Raw genomic sequence first — 19817 nt, forward strand, 5'->3', positions numbered from 1 at the left:
TGGCGGCTGCACAGTTGACGAGCCTGCAGTCACTACCACGGCGAGAAGGTCGAGGACCAGAGCCCATCCCCGCAGCCTCCCTTCCGTCAGGTCCCCGTGGCCCGTCCGCCCCCCCATCTCCCCCCCAAACAAGCCCTGGATCTAGAGAGATGGAGCCCTGCAGAGCTGGATGCAGAACTCGCACTCCCAACACAGCAGATGTCAGGGCGCAGGGGGGCCAGAAGGGAGCAAAGAGGGAAGCCGATGCCCAGGCAGCCCAGGCACGAGGCCCCACGACCCCTGTAGGGTCCGCAGCAAATAGGAAGGCGGCGGGGATGAGCTCGGCCCCGAGAACACGTCTCACCGGGGGCGCGGGGCGGTCCTCGCCGTCGGACTAGGTCCGCGCGGGGCGGTCGCGCCCGGGCTCCGGGGGCGTGGCCTCTGCGAAGCCCCGCCCCCAGGCCCCGCCCCCCCAGGCGCGCGAGCCCGTCCCGCGCGGCGCCAACCCTTTCCCGGGTCATCGCCCCTCCCCTCTTCCGGCCCGCGAGCCCCCGGCGCTACCTCAGGCTGCGCTCGCCGCTCGCGCCCGTCTGCCCGCCCGACGACGCGGGAGCCGCGCGAGCCGCACCGGGCTTGCTGCGCTTCTGGCCGCCGAGAAGCGGCCCTCCCCCTCCCCCCCGTGAGGCGGAGCCCGTGGTTCCCCGCCCGGAGTTGGTCGGGGCCGCCGAATCTACGGCCCCAGAGCGGCGGCGGCGGCGGCGGTGAGGAGACCGGGCCGGGGGAGTCGGGCTTGTTGGGGTTGAGGACTTCAGGGTGAGGGGGGACCCGGGCGCCCCCCGCCCCCGCGGCCACGTCGATGGCTCCTTGGGGAGGCGCGCCGGGGAGCCGGGAAGGAGTGCGGGATCGAGCCAGGTTGCATCGGCTCCGGCTCGGCGCGAAGCAAGGGTTGGGGGCCGCGGGGGCGGCCGGCGAGGTTTCCGGGGGATGGGGGGGTGGCCCTCGGCGGGATCGGGGTCGGGGGGTCGGGAGATCGGGACGGAGGAGACGCCGCCTCCCGGCTGCTGCCACGTTTCCACCGCGCGGCGCCTGCCTCCTCGGGGCGAGCGGCCGCCCTGCCCCTTGCCGCCCCCTGCCGCCCCCGCCCGCGCCCGCCGGCGTTCTGGAGCCCGAGACCCTTGCTGTCCGAAGGGTCGCGCCTGAGGGGGGAGCCCGGCCCTCGAGCCAGGCCCCGCAGAGACCGGACCCGGCGTGGGGGCGGCCAGGCCGGTGGGGGGCGCCCCCTGCCAGGCTGTTGGGGGGATGGGGCCCTGCCCCCTGAACTCGGGGAAAGCCCGGTTGCAGAAGTTGGACGCGCCCGCAGGCCGGTCCCTGAGGAGCGGGAGGAGGTGTTGGATGCCTCGGCACCTCGCACCCAGGGGACTCGGGCGGGGGGCTCAGCCGCGGGTTCCGAGGGGTTCGCCAGCCCCGTCCTCCCGGCCCGAGGGCGGGGGGTCCCGTGCCGCCGCCGCCGCCGCCTCCTCAGCCCCCCACCCCCCGCCGCGGCCGCTTCCTCCACCTTGGGGACGTCCAGCGGGAAAGATACTGTTTCCAGAACCGGTCGCGGTTAGCCCTTCGTTACAGCGGAGGGGAAAGGACGGAGGGAGCCACTCCGGGAGGCCCGGGCGGGGCTTCCCTCGGGGGCCGCGCCGCCCCCGCGAGCCCAGGACCCCGCGGAACAAAGTGCAACTTGCGGAGCGGCCGCCGCGGTGACGACGTCCCGGGGTGACATCACCGGGCGGTCTTGGAAATGGAGCTTCGCCGCGTTCGAGTGTGGGAGGAGGCCTTGGCCGCCACGCCACCTCCTCCAGGTGCCCGGGGTCGGAGGGGGCCCCCCGCCGGCTGCTGGCTTCTCGCGCTCGCTCCCTGCCTGACGGGGTGACCCTCCCTCGTGGACCTCCTGGGACTCCCGAGGAATACGGACCGGTGGGGAGGTTCCTGTTGTTTCAGCTCTTCCAGGCATCGCTCCTTCCAACTGAACCCGAAAAAAAAGGAATCCCATATGACTCATCCTGTGTTACCACCAACAGCAGACCACTAAGTGGTTGTTTCCTTCCTTTTATTTTTGATATGGAACAGAGCAAAGATAAAAGGGGAAAACAAAAACAAAAATCCCAAGCCCAGATAGGTAGAACCCCGTTGGGCAATTTGATGAATGAGGAGAAGGATCTAGTTACCAATTCCGTACATTTCCCCGAGTGTGGTTCCTTGTTTTGTTTGGTGGGACCAGAGGCTAAGGTGGTTCCATCAGCAACTTTTATCCCAAACCATGTATTAAATTGCATTGGGTTTTCCCTTCCATCATAACATGGGTTGTGTATAAATAGAGTTTTATAACGTGGAAATGGCTCCCATTTATATTTTTCAGGAGGAGGCTGCCCAGCAGTGGTGGAGGGCTGGGTGGATGTGTGTGCCTGCACCTGGGGCCTGGTGGCTGGCCATAGAGAGTGGATTTGGCATTCTAGGATTCCAGGGCTTGGGTGTCTTCCCATCCAGGATCAGGGTGGCTAAGGCGCCAGCACACCTCTCAGATAACTATATAGCATTTATTTCACAGTGAGATCCCTTGTTTGTGCACAAGAAGTAAAGGACTCATATCATGAAGAGAGGGACTTTTAAGAGCAGGTTTAAGAAAAGAAAAAAGGAAGCTAACAGAATCTCCTTTACTTTTTGAATGTGTGAGAACACAAACTATCAGGTTAGTCGGGTTTTATACGAAACATAGCAGAGGCTGTAAGTCTTTAATAATTGGCTACTTAGTAAATGCAGAATCTGAATAACTCCAGGTTACTTACAGCAGCCAAATGAATGAGCTCATCGCATAAAGACAGAATATACATTGAAACAACCCCAGGACAAGGTTGTTTTTGCCTTTATGGATTAATCAATGATAAATCAGATCTGCCATTTAAAGACTCCTCCTTGAGGCACTTCCTAAATACAGCTAAATTTCTGATTATTTTAGTTTGATTTTCTATAGATGACCCAGAGGTTTCATCCTCTTAAATATGTTCTGATAGACCCACTCTTTTTTTTGTTTTGCATATCATTTAGATTCCTAAAAGAATGCTTACAGACACTCCATACTGAATTTTTTTTCTTTAGTATAGCAGCTTTATGGAAATAGAATTCACATACAATTCTTATATTTAAAATGTACAGTTTGTTGGTTTTAGTATATTCAGAGTTGTACAGCCATTACCACAGTCGATTTTAGGATCCTTTATAATAAACAGGTAATATGCAAATTGACCCTCGTGCCCTCACAAGATGGCTGCCTACGACCAGGCTGGCAGGGGGGTTAGTGAGGGACAATCAAATGACTGAACAGCAGACTGTGTGGGGTGACCAGGTCGGCAGGGGGGACAGTTTGGGGCGACCAGGCCAGCGGGGGGGGGGGGGCAGTTGGGGGTGACCACGCCAGCAGGGGGGGCAGTAAGGGGTGACCAGGCTGGCCAGGAGGGGGCAGTTGGTGACCTGGCCGGCAGCGGGGGGGGGGGGCAGTTAGGGGAGATCAGGCTGGCACGCAGAGGCACTTAGGGGCAACCAGGCAGGTGAGCGATTAGGAAACAGTGGTTCAGGATTGTGAGAGGGATGTCCAACTGCCGGTTTAGGCCCGATCCTGGGGTTTGGGCCTAAACCGGCAGTTGGACATCCCCCAAGGGTTCCCGGATTGGAGAGGGTGCAGGCTGGGCTGAGGGGACCCCCCCTGCCCCCTGCGTGCACGAATTTTGTGCACTGGGCCTCTAGTATTCGCATAACCTCAAAAAGAAACCCTGTACTCATTGACATCACTTTTCTCCCTCAGTCCCTCATGCCCCTAAGCCACTAATCTACCTTCTTTCTATATAGATTTGCCTGTTCTGGACATCCTCCTAAATAATAAAGAGGTAATATGCAAATTGACCATCACTCCAACACACAAGATGGCCTCCCTCATCTGGTCAAAGATGGCCGCCCCCATGTGGACACAAGATGGCCACCACAAGATGGCCGGCAGGGGAGGGCAGTTGGGAGGCACCAGGCCTGCAGGGCATGACAGTTGCAGCGGACCAGGCCCGCAGGGGAGGGCAGTTGGGGGGGGCCAGGCCTGCAGGAGAGGGCAGTTGTGGGCAACCAAGCCTGCAAGGGAGGGCAGTTGGGGAGTCCAGGCCAGCAGGGGAGGGCAGTTAGGGGCGACCAGGCCTATAGGGGAGGACAGTTATGGGGCAATCAGGCTGGCAGGCAGAAGCGGTTAGGGGCAATCAGGCAGGCAAGCGGTTGGGAGCCAGCAGTCCTGGATTGTGAGAGGGATGTCCGACTGCCTGTTTAGGCCCGATCTCTGTGGGATGGGGCCTAAACCGGCAGTTGGACATCCCCCAAGGGGTCCCAGATTGGAGAGGGTGCAGGCTGGGCTGTGGGACCCCCTGCCCCCCAACCACGTGCACAAATTTCATGCACCGGGCCTCTAGTTTCATATAAATGGAATTATACAATTTTGTTCTTTTTGACTTGCTTCTTTCTCTTAGCATAATGTATTCAAGGTTCACCTGTGTTGTAATGTATATCAGTATGTCATTCTTTTTATTGCCAAATAACATTCCATTGCATATACTACTATATTCCACACTTTGTCCATTCATCAGTTGATGGACGTTTGGGTTATTTCCATTTTTTGGCTGTTATGAATGCTGCTATGGGCATTTGTGTATGAGTTTTTGTGGACATATGTTTTCATTTCTCTTGGGTTTGTAGCTAGGAGTAGAATTGCTGGGTCATATGGTAGCCCTATGTGTAACCTTTTAGGAATGCCAAACTGTTTTCTATAATGGCTCTACAATACCGAATTTTAAAGTAGTGTGTTTCAAAATTCAGATTATTTCACAGACTTTCAAACTTAAGTTATTGCAACTAAATATTGACACATTGAGTAAAAATTATATAGTTGTATTATTATAGTACCTCTCTTTGATATCTCTGATTTTATTTAAACCAATAGGAATAATTTGGTATGTTCTCTTTACTGAGTTTTTTCAAAGAGCTAAGTGATAAGATTTTTAACAGTATTTTATAAGGTCTTTATGGCATAAAGTAGTGATTGTTCTCTACTCCAGATATGAGCCAATGAAACAAGATAAAATTGGAAGGAGGAAGGGGAGCTGCAAGAAGGGATATTTTGCAGAGCTTTATCTTCCAGTGTTTATGTTTTGTTCTGAGAAAAACTATTTTATCTTTGCAGGAAAGATGAAGAACGAAATTGCTGCCGTTGTCTTCTTTTTCACAAGGCTAGTTCGAAAACATGATAAGTTGAAAAAAGAAGCAGTTGAGAGGTTTGCTGAGAAATTGACTCTGATACTTCAAGAAAAATATAAAAATCACTGGTATCCTGAAAAACCATCAAAAGGACAGGCCTACAGGTAAAGGATTAGACTGGACTAAGTGAAGAAGCTGATCAGCTCCTGAAATGAGTGCAAAGCCAAAGGACTGCAGGGTGTCCAGTACATGCCTTTCATAGTTTATCTGCAAAATACAGAACTCTGAGGTGTCTTGGTATTTTTTTCTTTACTTATTTGAAAATATATGTATTTGCTGTTGGAGTCCCCCTGCCTAGACTTGGGAGCTCCCAAAAGTTAGTCTACCAGGAGTTAGTCTTCTTGTAGTTATAGTTTGCTCCTGATTGAGTGTGTCCTCTATATCACAGGTACTTGGGGGTTTTCACAATTCTGGGGACCACCAAAACTGTCATCCATAAAGGTACATGGTAGGAGTTGAGGGAAATGAGTCTTCTTGAATCTAAAAGTAAATTATATGTTACATGTTTTTTAAAAAAATAAGTTTTATAGCAAACGGGAACTAAGCTTATTAGACACCTAATTTGTTCTAGACACAGGAAGAATTGCACTTACACTACACATAATTTTTATTTTCAAATATATTTTATTGATCTTTTACTGGGCGAAGGACAGGGAGAGGGACAGAGAGTTAGACACATCGATGAGAGAAACATCCATCAGCTGCCTCCTACACACTCCCCACTGGGTATGTGCCCGCAACCAAGGTACATGCCCTTGACCGGAATCGAACATGGGACCCTTGAGTCCGCAGGCCGACGCTCCATCCACTGAGCCAAACTGGTTAGGGCACTACATATAATTCTTTATTGTAGAAGCCAGTGTAACTATTTTATAGATGAAGGTAACTTACCTAAGATCCATAACTGTTAAATATTAGCTCTGAGACTTGAACTCAGGTCTAACTGACCCTAAATCCTTATGGGCTTTCTGTATACCACAGTGTGACCACTACCTTGGCTCTGAGGGAGAAGGTAATCTTCACTTGAAGCTGTCCTTTGTACTTTGGTTTGATGTTACATTTACAGCTTAAAGTAAAGAAGAACAGACTCCTACAGAACATGTCCTAGCATGCTCACTCCCTAGTATTGATGTGACCGCTCGGGAACCTAGGTTGGGAATGTCCTGCTAAACTCGTCTGTCAAAACATGCCCCATTTGTGGATGTGGCCACAAAAAAGAAAAGTGGAACAGTTGTGGCTATCGTGATTTCAGAAATTCTTTTACTTATGCATATTGCTGCCCCCAAAGTTTCTCCCACAAATCAGCACTTCTTTGATGTAAAAATTGAGTTCTTGTAAGTACAAGACTATTGAATCAACAAGGGAAGTGAAAATATGATTTATTTCTCATTTGCTAAAAGCCAGATGAGCCTGTGTTCTATCGAAAAGAAAAGAATCAAAGTGATCGATATATTTTCTCTTTCAATTTTACCCAAAGAGGTTTCCTAGTAAATTGGAAAGTGTGTTCAGTTAAAGTACAAATGTGGATGTTCTATATAAAGTAGACTCAAGTTATTTTTTATCTTGTCACTTGATTCTCTTAGTTGTTTTTTGCACATCTTCATTATTGATAGAGTGAACAGCTTTTGTGTGTTAGAGCTATTGAGGCTTACACTGGTGTAATTGACATTGGATGAAGGCATATGGAAGTGCCAAGCTACCATACTATTACTGAAAAAGGAGATACTGTCAAGTAAATGCTTAAAGGTCAGACAGTATATAATTTCATTTCCATTACTTCTAAAAACTTGAGGGGAAAAAGTTAGCCAAACAGGATTAAATTGGCATGTGATCAGAAGTGTCATTATTAAGTCATTTTTAAGCCATCTTTGAAGTAGAAAACTATTAGACTTAATGGTGGGTCGTTACTATTATAAAAATGAATAGATTATAGGATTAAACCAGAGTTTGTATACTATTCGATCCATAGAGAAGGTTGGACATGTTCTTTTTCTTCTAAAGTGCTTATAAATTAAAATTGTTTCTCTGCAATATATACAAGTAAGATGCTTTTGGAGGACAATTTGGCATCAAGATCTGGAAAAATATTCATACTCTTGAACAGTGTCTCCTAAAAATGTATTCTAGAAACATAATCAGAAATGCATACAAATATGTATGAATATAGATGTTTCTTACACTTTATAATTGGAAACTAAATTGGTAACAATGAGTAATTGATAGACTATTTTTATGCAACTTTAAAAAGAAATCCTGTATTTGAAGAGTGGTTAATGGATATGTAGTCACAGTATATAGAGAGTGAAAAAACAGCAAAAAATATGTAAGATATGTAAATTTTGTTGAAGCAGAATCTCTAAACTATATTTACATATATGTTTTTTTTAACTTAGAACCTACATCACTCTACTTGTACATAACAAAAGCATGTAATTATCTAAGATCTCTCCTTACCCTTAACTCCCTTTGATTCTAGGGCACATGGGACTTTTGAATCAATCTAAACATTAAAATGTATAACGGACCATCTTACAGAAAGGAACAAAAAGCATCTTACATGCTGTAAAATAATTTTTTTCACTTTAAATTTGCTAAATCGTTAATGATGTTAAGATAGGTACAGACAGAATAGGGTGCTATTTAATAAAAATGAACTTTGGAGTCTGGTGGTCTGGATTAACGATTTTTTAGCTGTGATGTTGGGCAAGTTACTCAAATTCTCTTTGCCTTCTTTCTTAAAATGGGAAAATAGCATCTAACTCAAGAAAATTATGAAAATTAAGAGTTAATATGTGCAAAGGATTTAGGAAATTGTTGCACAGTAAACCTTCAGAAAGAGTTAATTACAGTTGACCCTTGAATATCAGGCGGGGTTAGGAGTGTTGACCTATGCAAAGTCAAAAAATCTGTGTGTATTTTTTTACTTCCCCCAAATTTTAAGTTGTCCCTCAGTGTCCCTGGGGGTTCCAGGACTCTGCTCAGATACCAAAATCTGCAGTTTCTCAAGTTTTTTATGTAAAATGGCATAGATCATAGCATACAGTTGGCCTGCTTATCCACAAACTCCCAACCACAGATCAAAAATAGTGTACAGGTACTTACTGAAAAAAATTTGCATAAGTGGACATGAGCAATTTCAACCCTTTTTGTTCTAGAGTCGGTCTACACTGTATTATTATTTAAATATGCATATTAGCTGTTATCAACTGAGAATTTTTTCACTGTTTAAAAGGAAATACAAATCAACTAATAATTTCTTTTAAAAACTTTAAATGGCACATTATTCTATTGATGTCATTGCATTTATGGTATAATTACTATTTGTCATTTACATTGTATTTTCCATATTGATTTATTTTTGGTTAGTCCTCACCCGAGGATATTTTTTCCATTGCTTTTCAGAGAGAGTGGAAAGGAGGGAGGAAAAGAGGGAGAGAGGGACAAAGGAGAGAGAGAAACATTGATGTGAGACACAGTGATTGACTGCCTCCCACATGAATCCTGGGGTGGTGATCGAGCCTGCAATCCAGATATGGGGAATTGAATTCACCCAATAAATAAGTTACTAGCACTAATACTAAAACCTAGGTTATCTTAATTGATTTCTTAGTTGGCAATAAATACTTTCATTGTAGCTAACTTTTTTCTGTAAGCAGAATATTTATTTTAACATGTATTTTTGCATTTGTACTAGGAGCCATCTTTGAACATTCTGTTCAGTAGATATATTTGTTAGGTTAAAAAATAATGGAACAGAGACTCTATTGTTTTAGAAATCTTTTCACTTATTTTGACAGCTATTAAAAATAAAGAAAACCCTTGCATAACAGCAGTTAAATGAAATAAGCCAATAACACTTTTGTGTTACATTTTAATCTTAAGTATGTGATATGAATGGTTCAGTGTCCTTGACTGATTCTATTTTTATAGAAAAGTTATAGGTAAGGCAAAGGACATAATTTTTAACACTTATTATTTGAGATGTATAAGATCAAGATTTGTCATAAGGATTTCTAAATATTATTTGAAATATTGGTTGAGGTTTTTTGTTGTGAGAGGTTTTGCTAACATGTAAACTTGGCCTATTAAAACTTTTACCTTCAGAGCTCTAAATAATTTCATGCAACTTTAATACTCCTTACTCATTTAATGTACATGTTAGATTAGTGGTTTCTAGGTAAAATGAAGTAGAGCCAGTTCTAATGATTTCCCTGGGCTCACATAGATGCCCTTTTCTTTTTACCAGGCTGTATAGTCTTGTTGATGCTGCTTTTTGCCTTTAGTTCATATTTATTATCTGTGTAGGATACACACACTACGGAGTTCTCTGCCAGGGTATTTTTTTTTTTTATTCATGTTGGCAAATACTAAAGGATATAACAAGGCTTATGATTATGATTCAAGTAAAGCTATTAACATTATTCCACTTTGTTGTAGGTGTATTCGTGTCAATAAGTTTCAGAGAGTTGATCCTGACGTCTTGAAAGCCTGTGAGAATAGCTGCATTTTGTACAGTGACCTGGGCTTGCCAAAGGAACTCACTCTGTGGGTGGACCCATGTGAGGTGTGCTGTCGGTGAGTTTTTAATTTGGTGGCTGAACTGATTACCATGCTGGAATTGACATCATGAAATTCTTTCAGGTACTGCCTGCTTGTGTATTTTTATAGCCAGAAGTTGGTTGCTTGCCTTTTCAGATGTGGATTTTGTAAAGTACTTTTCTGGAGGTGATAGTGAAGGACTGGTTACATTCTTATTTTGTAGCTAAAGAAACTGATTGGACAGGGTTTTTCTAAAGCTTTGCCAAGAAGTTTATTATAGATCAAGAAATAAAATTTAGAGACCTAGATTCCTGAAGGTCAATTATTGTCTTCTTTCATTGGTGGTGCCCTTGTCTTTCCCCTCTTCAAATTAGGAAAGAAGCTAATCCCAAATAATACTGGATAACTTTTGGTTGGTCTCTGTTTTTGTTTGTTTCTACTCTTACCTCCCTTTTTGATTTTTAAGTGATATTTTCATAATGGAAATTATTTTTTTGTACCCTAATGAGCAGAATTGTAAAAGGTGAGTGTTAGGTATGAAATTTAATTGTACTTTGCTCATTCTAAAAACATTCATTGTGAGCCAGGCAATGAATGTTTTTAGAATGAGCAAAGTACAATTAAATTTGTACTTTAAATTAGTGTTGGTTTTTTAAAAATGAAAGTGCCATTTGTCTTTCAGGTAGTTCAGAGTGTAATAAATTAGAAGAATAAGCAGCTTATAACAGTATGGTTTGTGCTAAAATGAAATATGTACAAAATGCAGTCAGTTGATGGCACAATGGAGAAAATTACTGCTCTGCTGAGTGCTGAAAAGACTATTGAGTAGTTGATACTTGAGCTGATTGAGGAAGGATGAGTTGCAGTTGACTAGATGACAAGGTGGGAAGGACATTTCCAGGCAGGAGGAACAGGATGAACAGATGCTTGGAACCCTCTGAATAATTTCCTACAGTTGTTCCTTTAGGGTATTTCTCTTTAATTTTGAGGTACAGTTCACCAGTTGACTGTAGTAGAGATGCTTTATGATGCAATCCTAATAAAGTTCAAAGTTACATATTAATAACTAGAGGCCCAGTGCACGAATTTGTGCACGGGTGGGGTCCAGCTGGCCTGCCCTGATCAGGCCGGGCCAGCCGGGGGAAGGGGCCGTGGGCAGTTGGCTGACCGGCCCTGCCCCCTGGTTGAACTCCCAGTTGAGAGGACAATCTGCATATTAGCCTTTTATTACATAGAATAGGATACGTTTGACCTGATCTCCAATAGTGAAAGTGGAGATAAAGACATGTTATGCCAAAAAAATACTTGGTTTTTCTTTCACTGAATTGTCTGGACTGCCCTGGAGCTGCCTGCTTATAAGCTACTGTTTTGGGACACCAGGCATAGGTAGTAGATTCTCTGATACTCCCTTCTCAGTTAGGAAAAGAAAGAGCAAGACATCTCAAATTTTGATCCAAGAAGGTCAAACAATTTAGATTTGGGGACTAAATAAGGACTCAAGTGAGACCAGGGTCTGACTTTAAAGACTGGCCACTGGACCTTACAGAAGAGCTCAGTATACAAGAAATAACTCTCACAAAGTTACTATATTGAATTGCTTGCATTTTTATTAGCCCCACATTTAGATTCTGATTGACTCTTAATTTAACACAGTTCTTTAAGTAGTGTAGTTTTCAACTAATAAAAAATTATAAGCATCATTTGAAAGGTTGTTCATACTATTCAAACTACAAAATAAAAAAGGTCATATAGTTTAACATAGAGGTGGAAGCGAAAAAGCTGAAGTTAGTTCAAATGTATTAAATGAATGTTTAATACAATGATCTTAAATCATTAGGGGAAAGTTTCTATGTCCAAAGATGTTTAAGAAGTTCTGTAATTATATAAACGTTTTGGACATAATTATTTGAAATGTTTAAACTAAATCTTGGCACCTCAAGATAAAAGCTTTAGTTATGTGAACATTCTGCTTAAGTGGGTACCTCATTACTTGGCCAGATAATGAAAAATTACTGTGCTTTCATCTGGTTAATATAAGAGAATCTTTACATTTAGTAGCCTTCTAATTTATATGTGATTAAAATTTTGCCAAATGTTGACTGTGATATGATTTTTTTTTCTTCACATCATCTTCAGAATGTGGTGATTCAATGATAATAGAACTCCCAAAACGAAAGATTGTTAGCGATTGAGTAGAAGTTATACTGTAAATTAATAGAGAAGATTGAGATAGTGATTAGTGCTTTTGGACCAAAACTGGAAAGAAATATTCTGAAAATTAAAACACATGTGATCTAGCAGTTAGTTATATAATTGAATAAATATACGAGTCATTAAAATAATTACTCAATAACTAATAATAACTAGAGACTAGCTAAGGTTATGAAAAAATTGAAATGCACTGAAAGAGAACATTCTTCATAGTCTGAATTACTCCATCAGGATAAAGTATTGGAAGGGTGCCAAGTGTTATATACTTAAAAAGGTTATTACTTAGTGAAATATTTGAGAGGATACAGAATACATAACAGTTCTTTCCAATAAGGAAAATCTGGCAGCTTTATTATCTACTCAGTATATTTCTATACCTTTAAAAAAATAACAGAGTGCAGAATCTCAGAGGGAAGACTGGGGAGGGGGGAGAGGAGGAAGGGAGAGGTAATCAACCAAAGACCTTGAATGCATATATGCATAACCCCCCTGGGTCCTGAAGGCTGGTGGGGGAGGGCTGAAGGGGTCAGTGGGGGCGGGGGGGGGGGGTAGAGGGACATATGTAATACTTTCAACAATAAAGAATTATTTAAATAAATAAATTGGTGATGAGATAGGGGTAGAAGCAAAAAAATGATAATTTCTATGATCCTTTCTTTTCCTGATAAAGAGCATTGGATACTATTGATTTGTTTCAAATTAACTAAATTGGCCTTATTGTTTTAGTAGTGTGTCATTGAAAAATGGCAAGTTTAAAAATTTTTCACTACTAATTGTAAGGACTTAACTACACATTCTAATGTTACTGAAGAGACCACTCATACCAAAATACTACAAAGGGAAAGTTGCAGAACCTAATTGAAATTTCATGTCAAAGAAATCTGAGTTGATACAGCTGATCCTTCAATCATTAGATGTCTGCCCTTGGTTTAGATTTCTGCTTCTACAAAGACGGATTTTTCTCCAATTTCCTACCTTTCTGTTTTGCTTGAATTTTGACTCCATTAATGGGCAAAACTGAAGGTAGGCCTAAGCCCATTGTTAATATTGACATTAACATATGAATTAACCTTTGATTATATCAAGATTTACTTAAACTTTAAATGCTGTAGAGGACAGAAGGGTAAATTTCTATTGCTAAAACCCTATGCTAAGTAAACTTGTGAAATTATAATACATGAATTCTGTATTATGAGGAACTTGGCCCAGCTGTTCAGGCATATTTATACTAAGAATCACCAGCCCAAGACTAACCAGTATCCAACCAGCTCCAGTTTCCTGACCCAGCAGATAGGAAACTGAGGCCTAGAGAGACTAAATGACTTGCCCCTAGCCACAGAGCTAGTTAATGGCAGAGCCAGAACCAGAACATCTCCAATGCTTTTTCTGCCATCCTGTAGCAGCTCCTTTTATGAGGTAAACTGAAAAAGAATAGAAGAGGGAGTTATCCACCATAGTTAGGTAGCATTTATGGCTCAACTCAGACTGTGTGAATAGAAGATAGAACAGCTATATAGACACAGAACTCACCTATAAGACTACTTAATTTCTATACAGACTTTCAAAGGCTTTATTGCATTTAGGCCTTTTACCTTATAGACTAGAGGCCCGGTGCATGAAAATTCATGCACTGGAGGGGGAGTTCCTCAGCCCAGCCTTCCCCCTCTTACAGTCCGGGAGCCCTCAGGGTCGGGAGGCGACCCAGCAATCGGGAAGGCCACACCCCATCACACCTCTGCTGCTGCCACTGCTGGCAGCGCAAGCCTCAGCCAGCCCTGGTTACTTGAGCCTTGGGCAGCTGGGCAACCACCATCCGAGGCTTGCCTGCGCCTCGGTCCAGCCCTGGGGGGCTGAGGGTACTGGGGGACTCCTGAGGCAGGCGCGCGGGGCAGGCCCGGCCATGCTGTGCGCCTGCCACCCCGGCGGGGCTGAGGGGACTGGGTGCCACCATCTTGTGGCTGTGGGTGCCGCCATCATTGAGGGCGTGGCAGTCAATTAGCATATTCCCTCCTTATTGGCTGTGGGTGCCACCATCTTTGTGAGGGCATGATGGTCAATTAGCATATTCCCTCTTTATTAGATAGGACTAGAGGCCCAGTGCACGAAATTCCCTTGGACTGGTTACTATAGTAACACCTGGGCTCAAAGGTTGAACCTCACATGGGACATGTAAGGTTCTCTTCCCCCCGCCCCCATTCCTTATTGTTTTCCTATTCCCTTTGGGCTTTCTTCTTCTTCTTCTGGATGAAGGGCTTCCTTCTCTTTATTTTGTAAATATAGACCTTTTGCTGTTCCCAGCTCCCTCATTCTAGGGAAATGTACCTGTTGCACCTTTTCAGCTCCCCTGTTCTATGGAAATATACCTTCTGCTGCTCTGCAGCCCTGTGCTCCTTCCATGGTCCCCTCGATTTCTAACATTTCCTAAAATCTGTCTTTTAACCCCTAAAAATTCCCGTTTTAGCTGGAACAAGAAATTGATATTTCTCCCTTACCCTCTCTCTAAAACCAATCAATAAAGGAAATTTTTTTTTAATCATGCTTTGGAAGGATAAAAAGACTTGTTTTACTTTTTAAAAAACATGAAAATGAGTGGTGAGCAATTATAGGAATCTGTATGAGGTAAGTAGTATAATTCAAGCAAAAACCTTTTATTTCCTCAACAATAGGTGTGTTGTTTTTTGTTGTGTTTTTTTAACTTCAACAGTTGCCTCAGTTCTTATTTTTGTCAGTGTAGATATAGGAAATACAGGCCCCTTTTTTATTAATCATGGTAAAATTAAATCTCATAGGAAATGTCTAGTTGATTTCTGACTTGAATAATTGGGAATTACATTACCAGGGGTCAGTTAAAAGTACATTGGAAGATTTTACTGTATTGCCACTTTAATGGTACATACAAAATATAATCAAAACAATGAATTTTTCTTAACTTTTTATTAGGAGGCAATAGAAAAGAAAATTGGGAAAGAGAATAGACCAGGAACAGAATTGTGGCATGCCTGTTGGCACAGAGCTGGGTTAGGATACTATATATTTAGGATGAAGTTCTTAGAGGGTTCCTTTTTTGCATTGGACCACTGACATGTCCAGACTAGTTTATTGTTTTTATGGATATTTCTTGCTTTGTTGCTATGACTTCAAGCTTTTGTAAGATTTTTATTTTTTTAATTCTTAGGTATGGAGAAAAAAACAATGCATTTATTGTTGCCAGCTTTGAAAATGAGGATGAGAACAAGGATGAGATCTCTAAGAAAGTCACCAGGGCCCTTGATAAGGTTACCTCTGATTATCATTCAGGATCCTCTTCTTCAGATGAAGAAACAAGTAAGGAAGTAGAGGTGAAATCCAGTTCGGTGACTGCAACTCCAAGCCCCATGTACCAGGTAATCATGAAATAGCATATTGAAGGTCCCTGAGCAGGGCATGCCAAATCAATCCATGTTGCTCTGCTTTCTCTAATTTGAGATTCTGAGTTCTTGCCTTTCCACACGAAGTGGCTCCTCTGAGATATAAATAGGCATCCTGAGACACTTTATCAAAGGTCTGCTTTACTATTCAATAAGTCAGATAAACATGTTTCAAAGAATGTGGCAAAGAAGAGAAAGAAAGAACGTGGTGACAAAACATTCTGATATTTAAAAAAATTCTTATATTAAAAAATAACCACTCATTTTTTGTAGTCTTTAACACTTACTTCCAACTTGTATCTTTGGGTTTAACTTTCTTGTTCTCTACTTTTCCATAATTTAAATTATATTTCAGTTAATTTTTCATTCAAGCCAAAACAATATCTCCTTCGCTTTAAGTTGAAGAGTTACATAGCTACCATACATGCACTTATAACATGTTTAACTATTTACTATTTATACCCTACATGCCAAAGAACATTTAATATATTTATAAAAATTATTAACAACAGTACTTTTCAACAGAAAAAAATATTTTTAAGTAAAAAAAAAATTAAATCATTTGAGTTGAGCCTTATTATGTACATGAACATTTTCTAATTTTGAGCACAGTTGACCCTTGGAACAACATGTAGATTTTTTTCAATAAATGCCCGTACTGTTTTCAATCCGAGATTGGGAGTTAGAGGATGTGGAGGGCTCACTATGCATTAATCAGCACTATTTTAGATAGAGGACTTGAGCACCTGCAGATTTTGGTATCTCTTGCGGTCCTGGAACCTATCCCCCGCAGATACCAAGGGCAACCGATGTATTAAAGTTAAGCTTTTGGGGAAGTCAAAAGTTAATTAATCGATTTTTGAGTGGTTGGTACACCTAACCCCTGTTGTTCAAGGGCTAATTATATGCTTTTATTATTATTCTTTAATATATTTTTATTGATTTCAGAAATGAAGGGAAAGAGAGATAGAAACATCAATGATGAGAGGGAATCATTGATTGGCTGCCTCCTGCATGCCTCTACTGGGATCAAGCCCATAACCCAGGCATGTGCCCTTGACCAGAATTGAACTCAGCACCCTTCAGTCCACAGGCCGACACTCAAGCCACTGAGCCAAACCAGCTAGGGCAATTGTATGCTTTTAAGTACACATATTTTTATTAATTTGGTCTTAATTAGACTTAATGAAACATACCACGTTCACGGTAGAGTCAGATTTGGACTGAAATGAAAATTTAGACCTTAAAGAGTAAGAAATCAGAGTTTTGAGTTTGAAAAACTAAACCTTTAAATTCAGCATACATTTATATAATGAACATTCTTTCAGTATAACTTAATTTTTTATTTCTTATTTTGTTTTTCAGTTGAATTATCCTTCCTAGGTTTGAGAGGAAGAATAGTTCTGAAGATTATTACATTTTAGGGACATATGTATACATGTGTATTATAAGATAACATGTGCGCCTGCTTTTAAAAACAACAAACAGTATAAGAGTATAATAGTGACAATCTTCCTTCAACCACTAGTCCTGTGCCCTCCCATGGAGATACTCATTACCAGTTATTTTTGTATTTTTTCTGAGAGATTTCCTATATAGATAAGTAAATGAAATAGCTGTATTTCAGGGATCATTTCTAAGACCTTTGCCTTAAATATGTTGGGCATTTTTTTTCTCTGCATGATATATATTATATACTGTAAATTACTGTTGTTAAATTACTTGGGATTCATTCAAATATGTGGCAATTTTATATCAGAATTTTGTTTGTTGTTACTCAAAGCAAAAATGTAAGTCGCAAATTGAACTGATTGCTTCTAATATTTTACAAGTAAGTTGACTTTTAAATTTATTTTAAAATTGTATTTATTTCCCCCCATGTTGAGAGACTGTTAGGATAAAATTATATCAGGATATGAAAGACTCTTGCATTTTAAGTAAAACATTTCTCTTTGACATTGTATCCAGTAACAAAAAATTTCATGAACAGAGAAGCCTGTTTGTACACCATTGTGTAGGCAGCTGGTGCAAGTGGCCAATTTTAATCTTTCCTTCCTATCTACTTTTTTTAAATTTAATTTTTTTTTTATTGATTTGAGAGAGAGAGAGAAGAAGGGGGAGAAAGAGAGAAGAGAGACAGACATCGATTTGTTGTTCTACTTACTCTTATGCATTCATTGGTTGAGTCTTGTATGTGCCCTGACGGGAGTTCAACCTGCAACCATGGAGCATCGGTACACTCCTCCAAACAACTGAGCCTTACCTTATGTGCCCTGACGGGGTCGAACCCTCAGCCTTGGTGTGTTGGGATGTGATGCTCTAACCAACTGAGCTACCTGCCCAGGTCCCTATCTACTTTTTCATCGAACCTGGCATTGCCAAGAACTTCAAAAAGGGATTTATCAAAGTAAGGACAATAATTCTTAGCTTGGGGTCTTTGTTTCTGAGGAGTCTGTATTTTCTGAAAGGTACCTTCAGTGATAACTCTCCACTAATTAAGAAGTGAAGATTATGTCATTTCTCCCCAAATTGATCTATAGATTCAACTCAATATCAAACTGAATCCCAAAAGACAAATAGATTCTAAAACTTACAAGAGAATCAACTTGGAGGCCTCACATAAAGCCATTGTGTTTATCAATAAAGTGTGGTAATGGTTTAAAGATACACAAATATATTCATGTAATATAGAGAGTACAGAAATGACCAACAGATGTACAGTCTTTTTAAAATAAAAGTGCCAAAGTAATTCAATAGGAAAAGTATTTAAGAACTTAATACTGAAATAATTGGATAATGTATATATTTTCTTTAAAAAATAACCTAACTGCTACCTGACACCATACATTAAAAAATTAATTTGAGATGGATCATAGACCTAAACATAAAAGCTAAATAAATATCTTCTGTTTTTAGAAGAAAATATAGGGAGATTTTAAATTTTAATGAAGTCAAATTTATCATAATTTTTTCTTATGTTTTTTGTGTCCCCTGGAAGAAGTCTTTGCCTACCCCAAATAATAAAGCTACCTCCTTACAAGCTTCCATTCATTCTGTGTTTTGATTTTTTTCTGGTTGCCTCAGAGTGCTGTGTTTATTAATTAATTCTCATTTAATCACTTATCATATATAAGGTTTTTAATATATAGGGTTGGGCCAAAATAGGTTTACAGGTGTTCATACTGGAAATAATGCAATAATTAATAAATAATACAAGAATAAACTCAGCTGAAACCGGTTTGGCTCAGTGGATAGAGCGTCGGCCTGCGGACTCAAGGGTCCCAGGTTCGATTCCAGTCAAGGGCATGTACCTTGGTTGCGGGCACATCCCCAGTAGGGGGTGTGCAAGAGGCAGCTGATCGATGTTTCTCTCTCATCGATGTTTCTAACTCTCTATCCCTCTCTCTTCCTTTCTGTAAAAAATCAATAAAATATATTTAAAAAAAAAAAAGAATAAACTCAGTTGCATACTCACAACTGTGAACCTAGTTTTGGCCCACCCTTTATTTAGACTTGACCATGGGAATATCATTCTTAGGGTTGTGGGTGAGTGATTTTGTTTTTCTTTAATAAGGAATCTGGAAACTCATTTAGTTTTACATAACACATGACTAATTTTTCCTTTGAATTAACTTAGTGTTTTTTCTTTCCTGCAGATTTCAGAATTGATATTCCCACCTCTTCCAATGTGGCACCCTTTGCCCAGAAAAAAGCCAGGGATGTACCGAGGGAATGGCCATCAGTGTCACTACCCTCCGCCTGTCCCATTTGGTTATCCACATCAGGGAAGGAAGAATAATAAACCATATCGCCCAATTCCAGTAACATGGGTACCTCCTCCTGGAATGCATTGTGACCGGAATCACTGGATTAATCCTCACATGTTAGCACCTCACTAGCTGCTTTTGATTCTATTAGTGTTGAGAGAAGGTAGAATAAGCCTGACTGCATATTAAAAGTTCATACTCATAGTAGTAAAGTTAGATGGGTTAAACCATCAAACTTATTTTTATAGAAGTTATTGAGAATAATCTTTCTAAAAAATATATGCACTTTAGATATGTTGGTATAGTTTGAGAAATTTTATTAAAGTTAGTCAAGTGCCTGAGTTTTTAATATTGGATTTGAGTATTTATATATTGTGCATCAACTCTGTTGCATACGAGAACACTGTAGGAGTGGGCGATCTGTTATAATAGCACCTTTGAGCATTTACTTTATGGAGAGTATGTAAGTTATTTATACGCAGGGAAATATATTTTATGTCATTGTTTAGAAGAATTGTGTGAAATCATGTAGTTGCAAATAAAAAGTAGTTTGAGGCATGACAATGTGTGCTTCTGTTCTGTGCAT

General features: G+C 41.5%; 1 protein-coding gene across 1 annotated transcript; it reads left to right on the forward strand.

Annotated features, from left to right (window-relative positions):
- Positions 1-496: 496 nt before the first annotated feature.
- On the forward strand, positions 497-19743 carry BTG3 (BTG anti-proliferation factor 3). The gene is made up of 5 exons (XM_079766570.1): positions 497-740; positions 5234-5411; positions 9745-9882; positions 15233-15440; positions 19121-19743. The coding sequence occupies exons 2-5, from the start codon at positions 5239-5241 to the stop codon at positions 19361-19363; spliced, it is 762 nt and encodes a 253-aa protein (XP_079622696.1). The 5' UTR covers positions 497-740; positions 5234-5238; the 3' UTR covers positions 19364-19743.
- The last annotated feature ends 74 nt before the right edge of the window (positions 19744-19817 follow it).

This window comes from Cnephaeus nilssonii, assembly GCF_951640355.1.
Source record: "Cnephaeus nilssonii genome assembly, chromosome: 3".
Classification (NCBI taxonomy): Eukaryota; Metazoa; Chordata; class Mammalia; order Chiroptera; family Vespertilionidae; genus Cnephaeus; species Cnephaeus nilssonii.

Excerpts from the sequence above, each read along its gene's own strand:
- BTG3 (XM_079766570.1), top strand. The coding sequence starts at position 5,239 with ATGAAGAACGAAATTGCTGCCGTTGTCTTCTTTTTCACAAGGCTAGTT. Across the intron at positions 9,883-15,232 it reads CCATGTGAGGTGTGCTGTCG|GTATGGAGAAAAAAACAATG; the intron begins GTGAGTTTTTAA and ends TTTAATTCTTAG. Across the intron at positions 15,441-19,120 it reads CTCCAAGCCCCATGTACCAG|ATTTCAGAATTGATATTCCC; the intron begins GTAATCATGAAA and ends TCTTTCCTGCAG.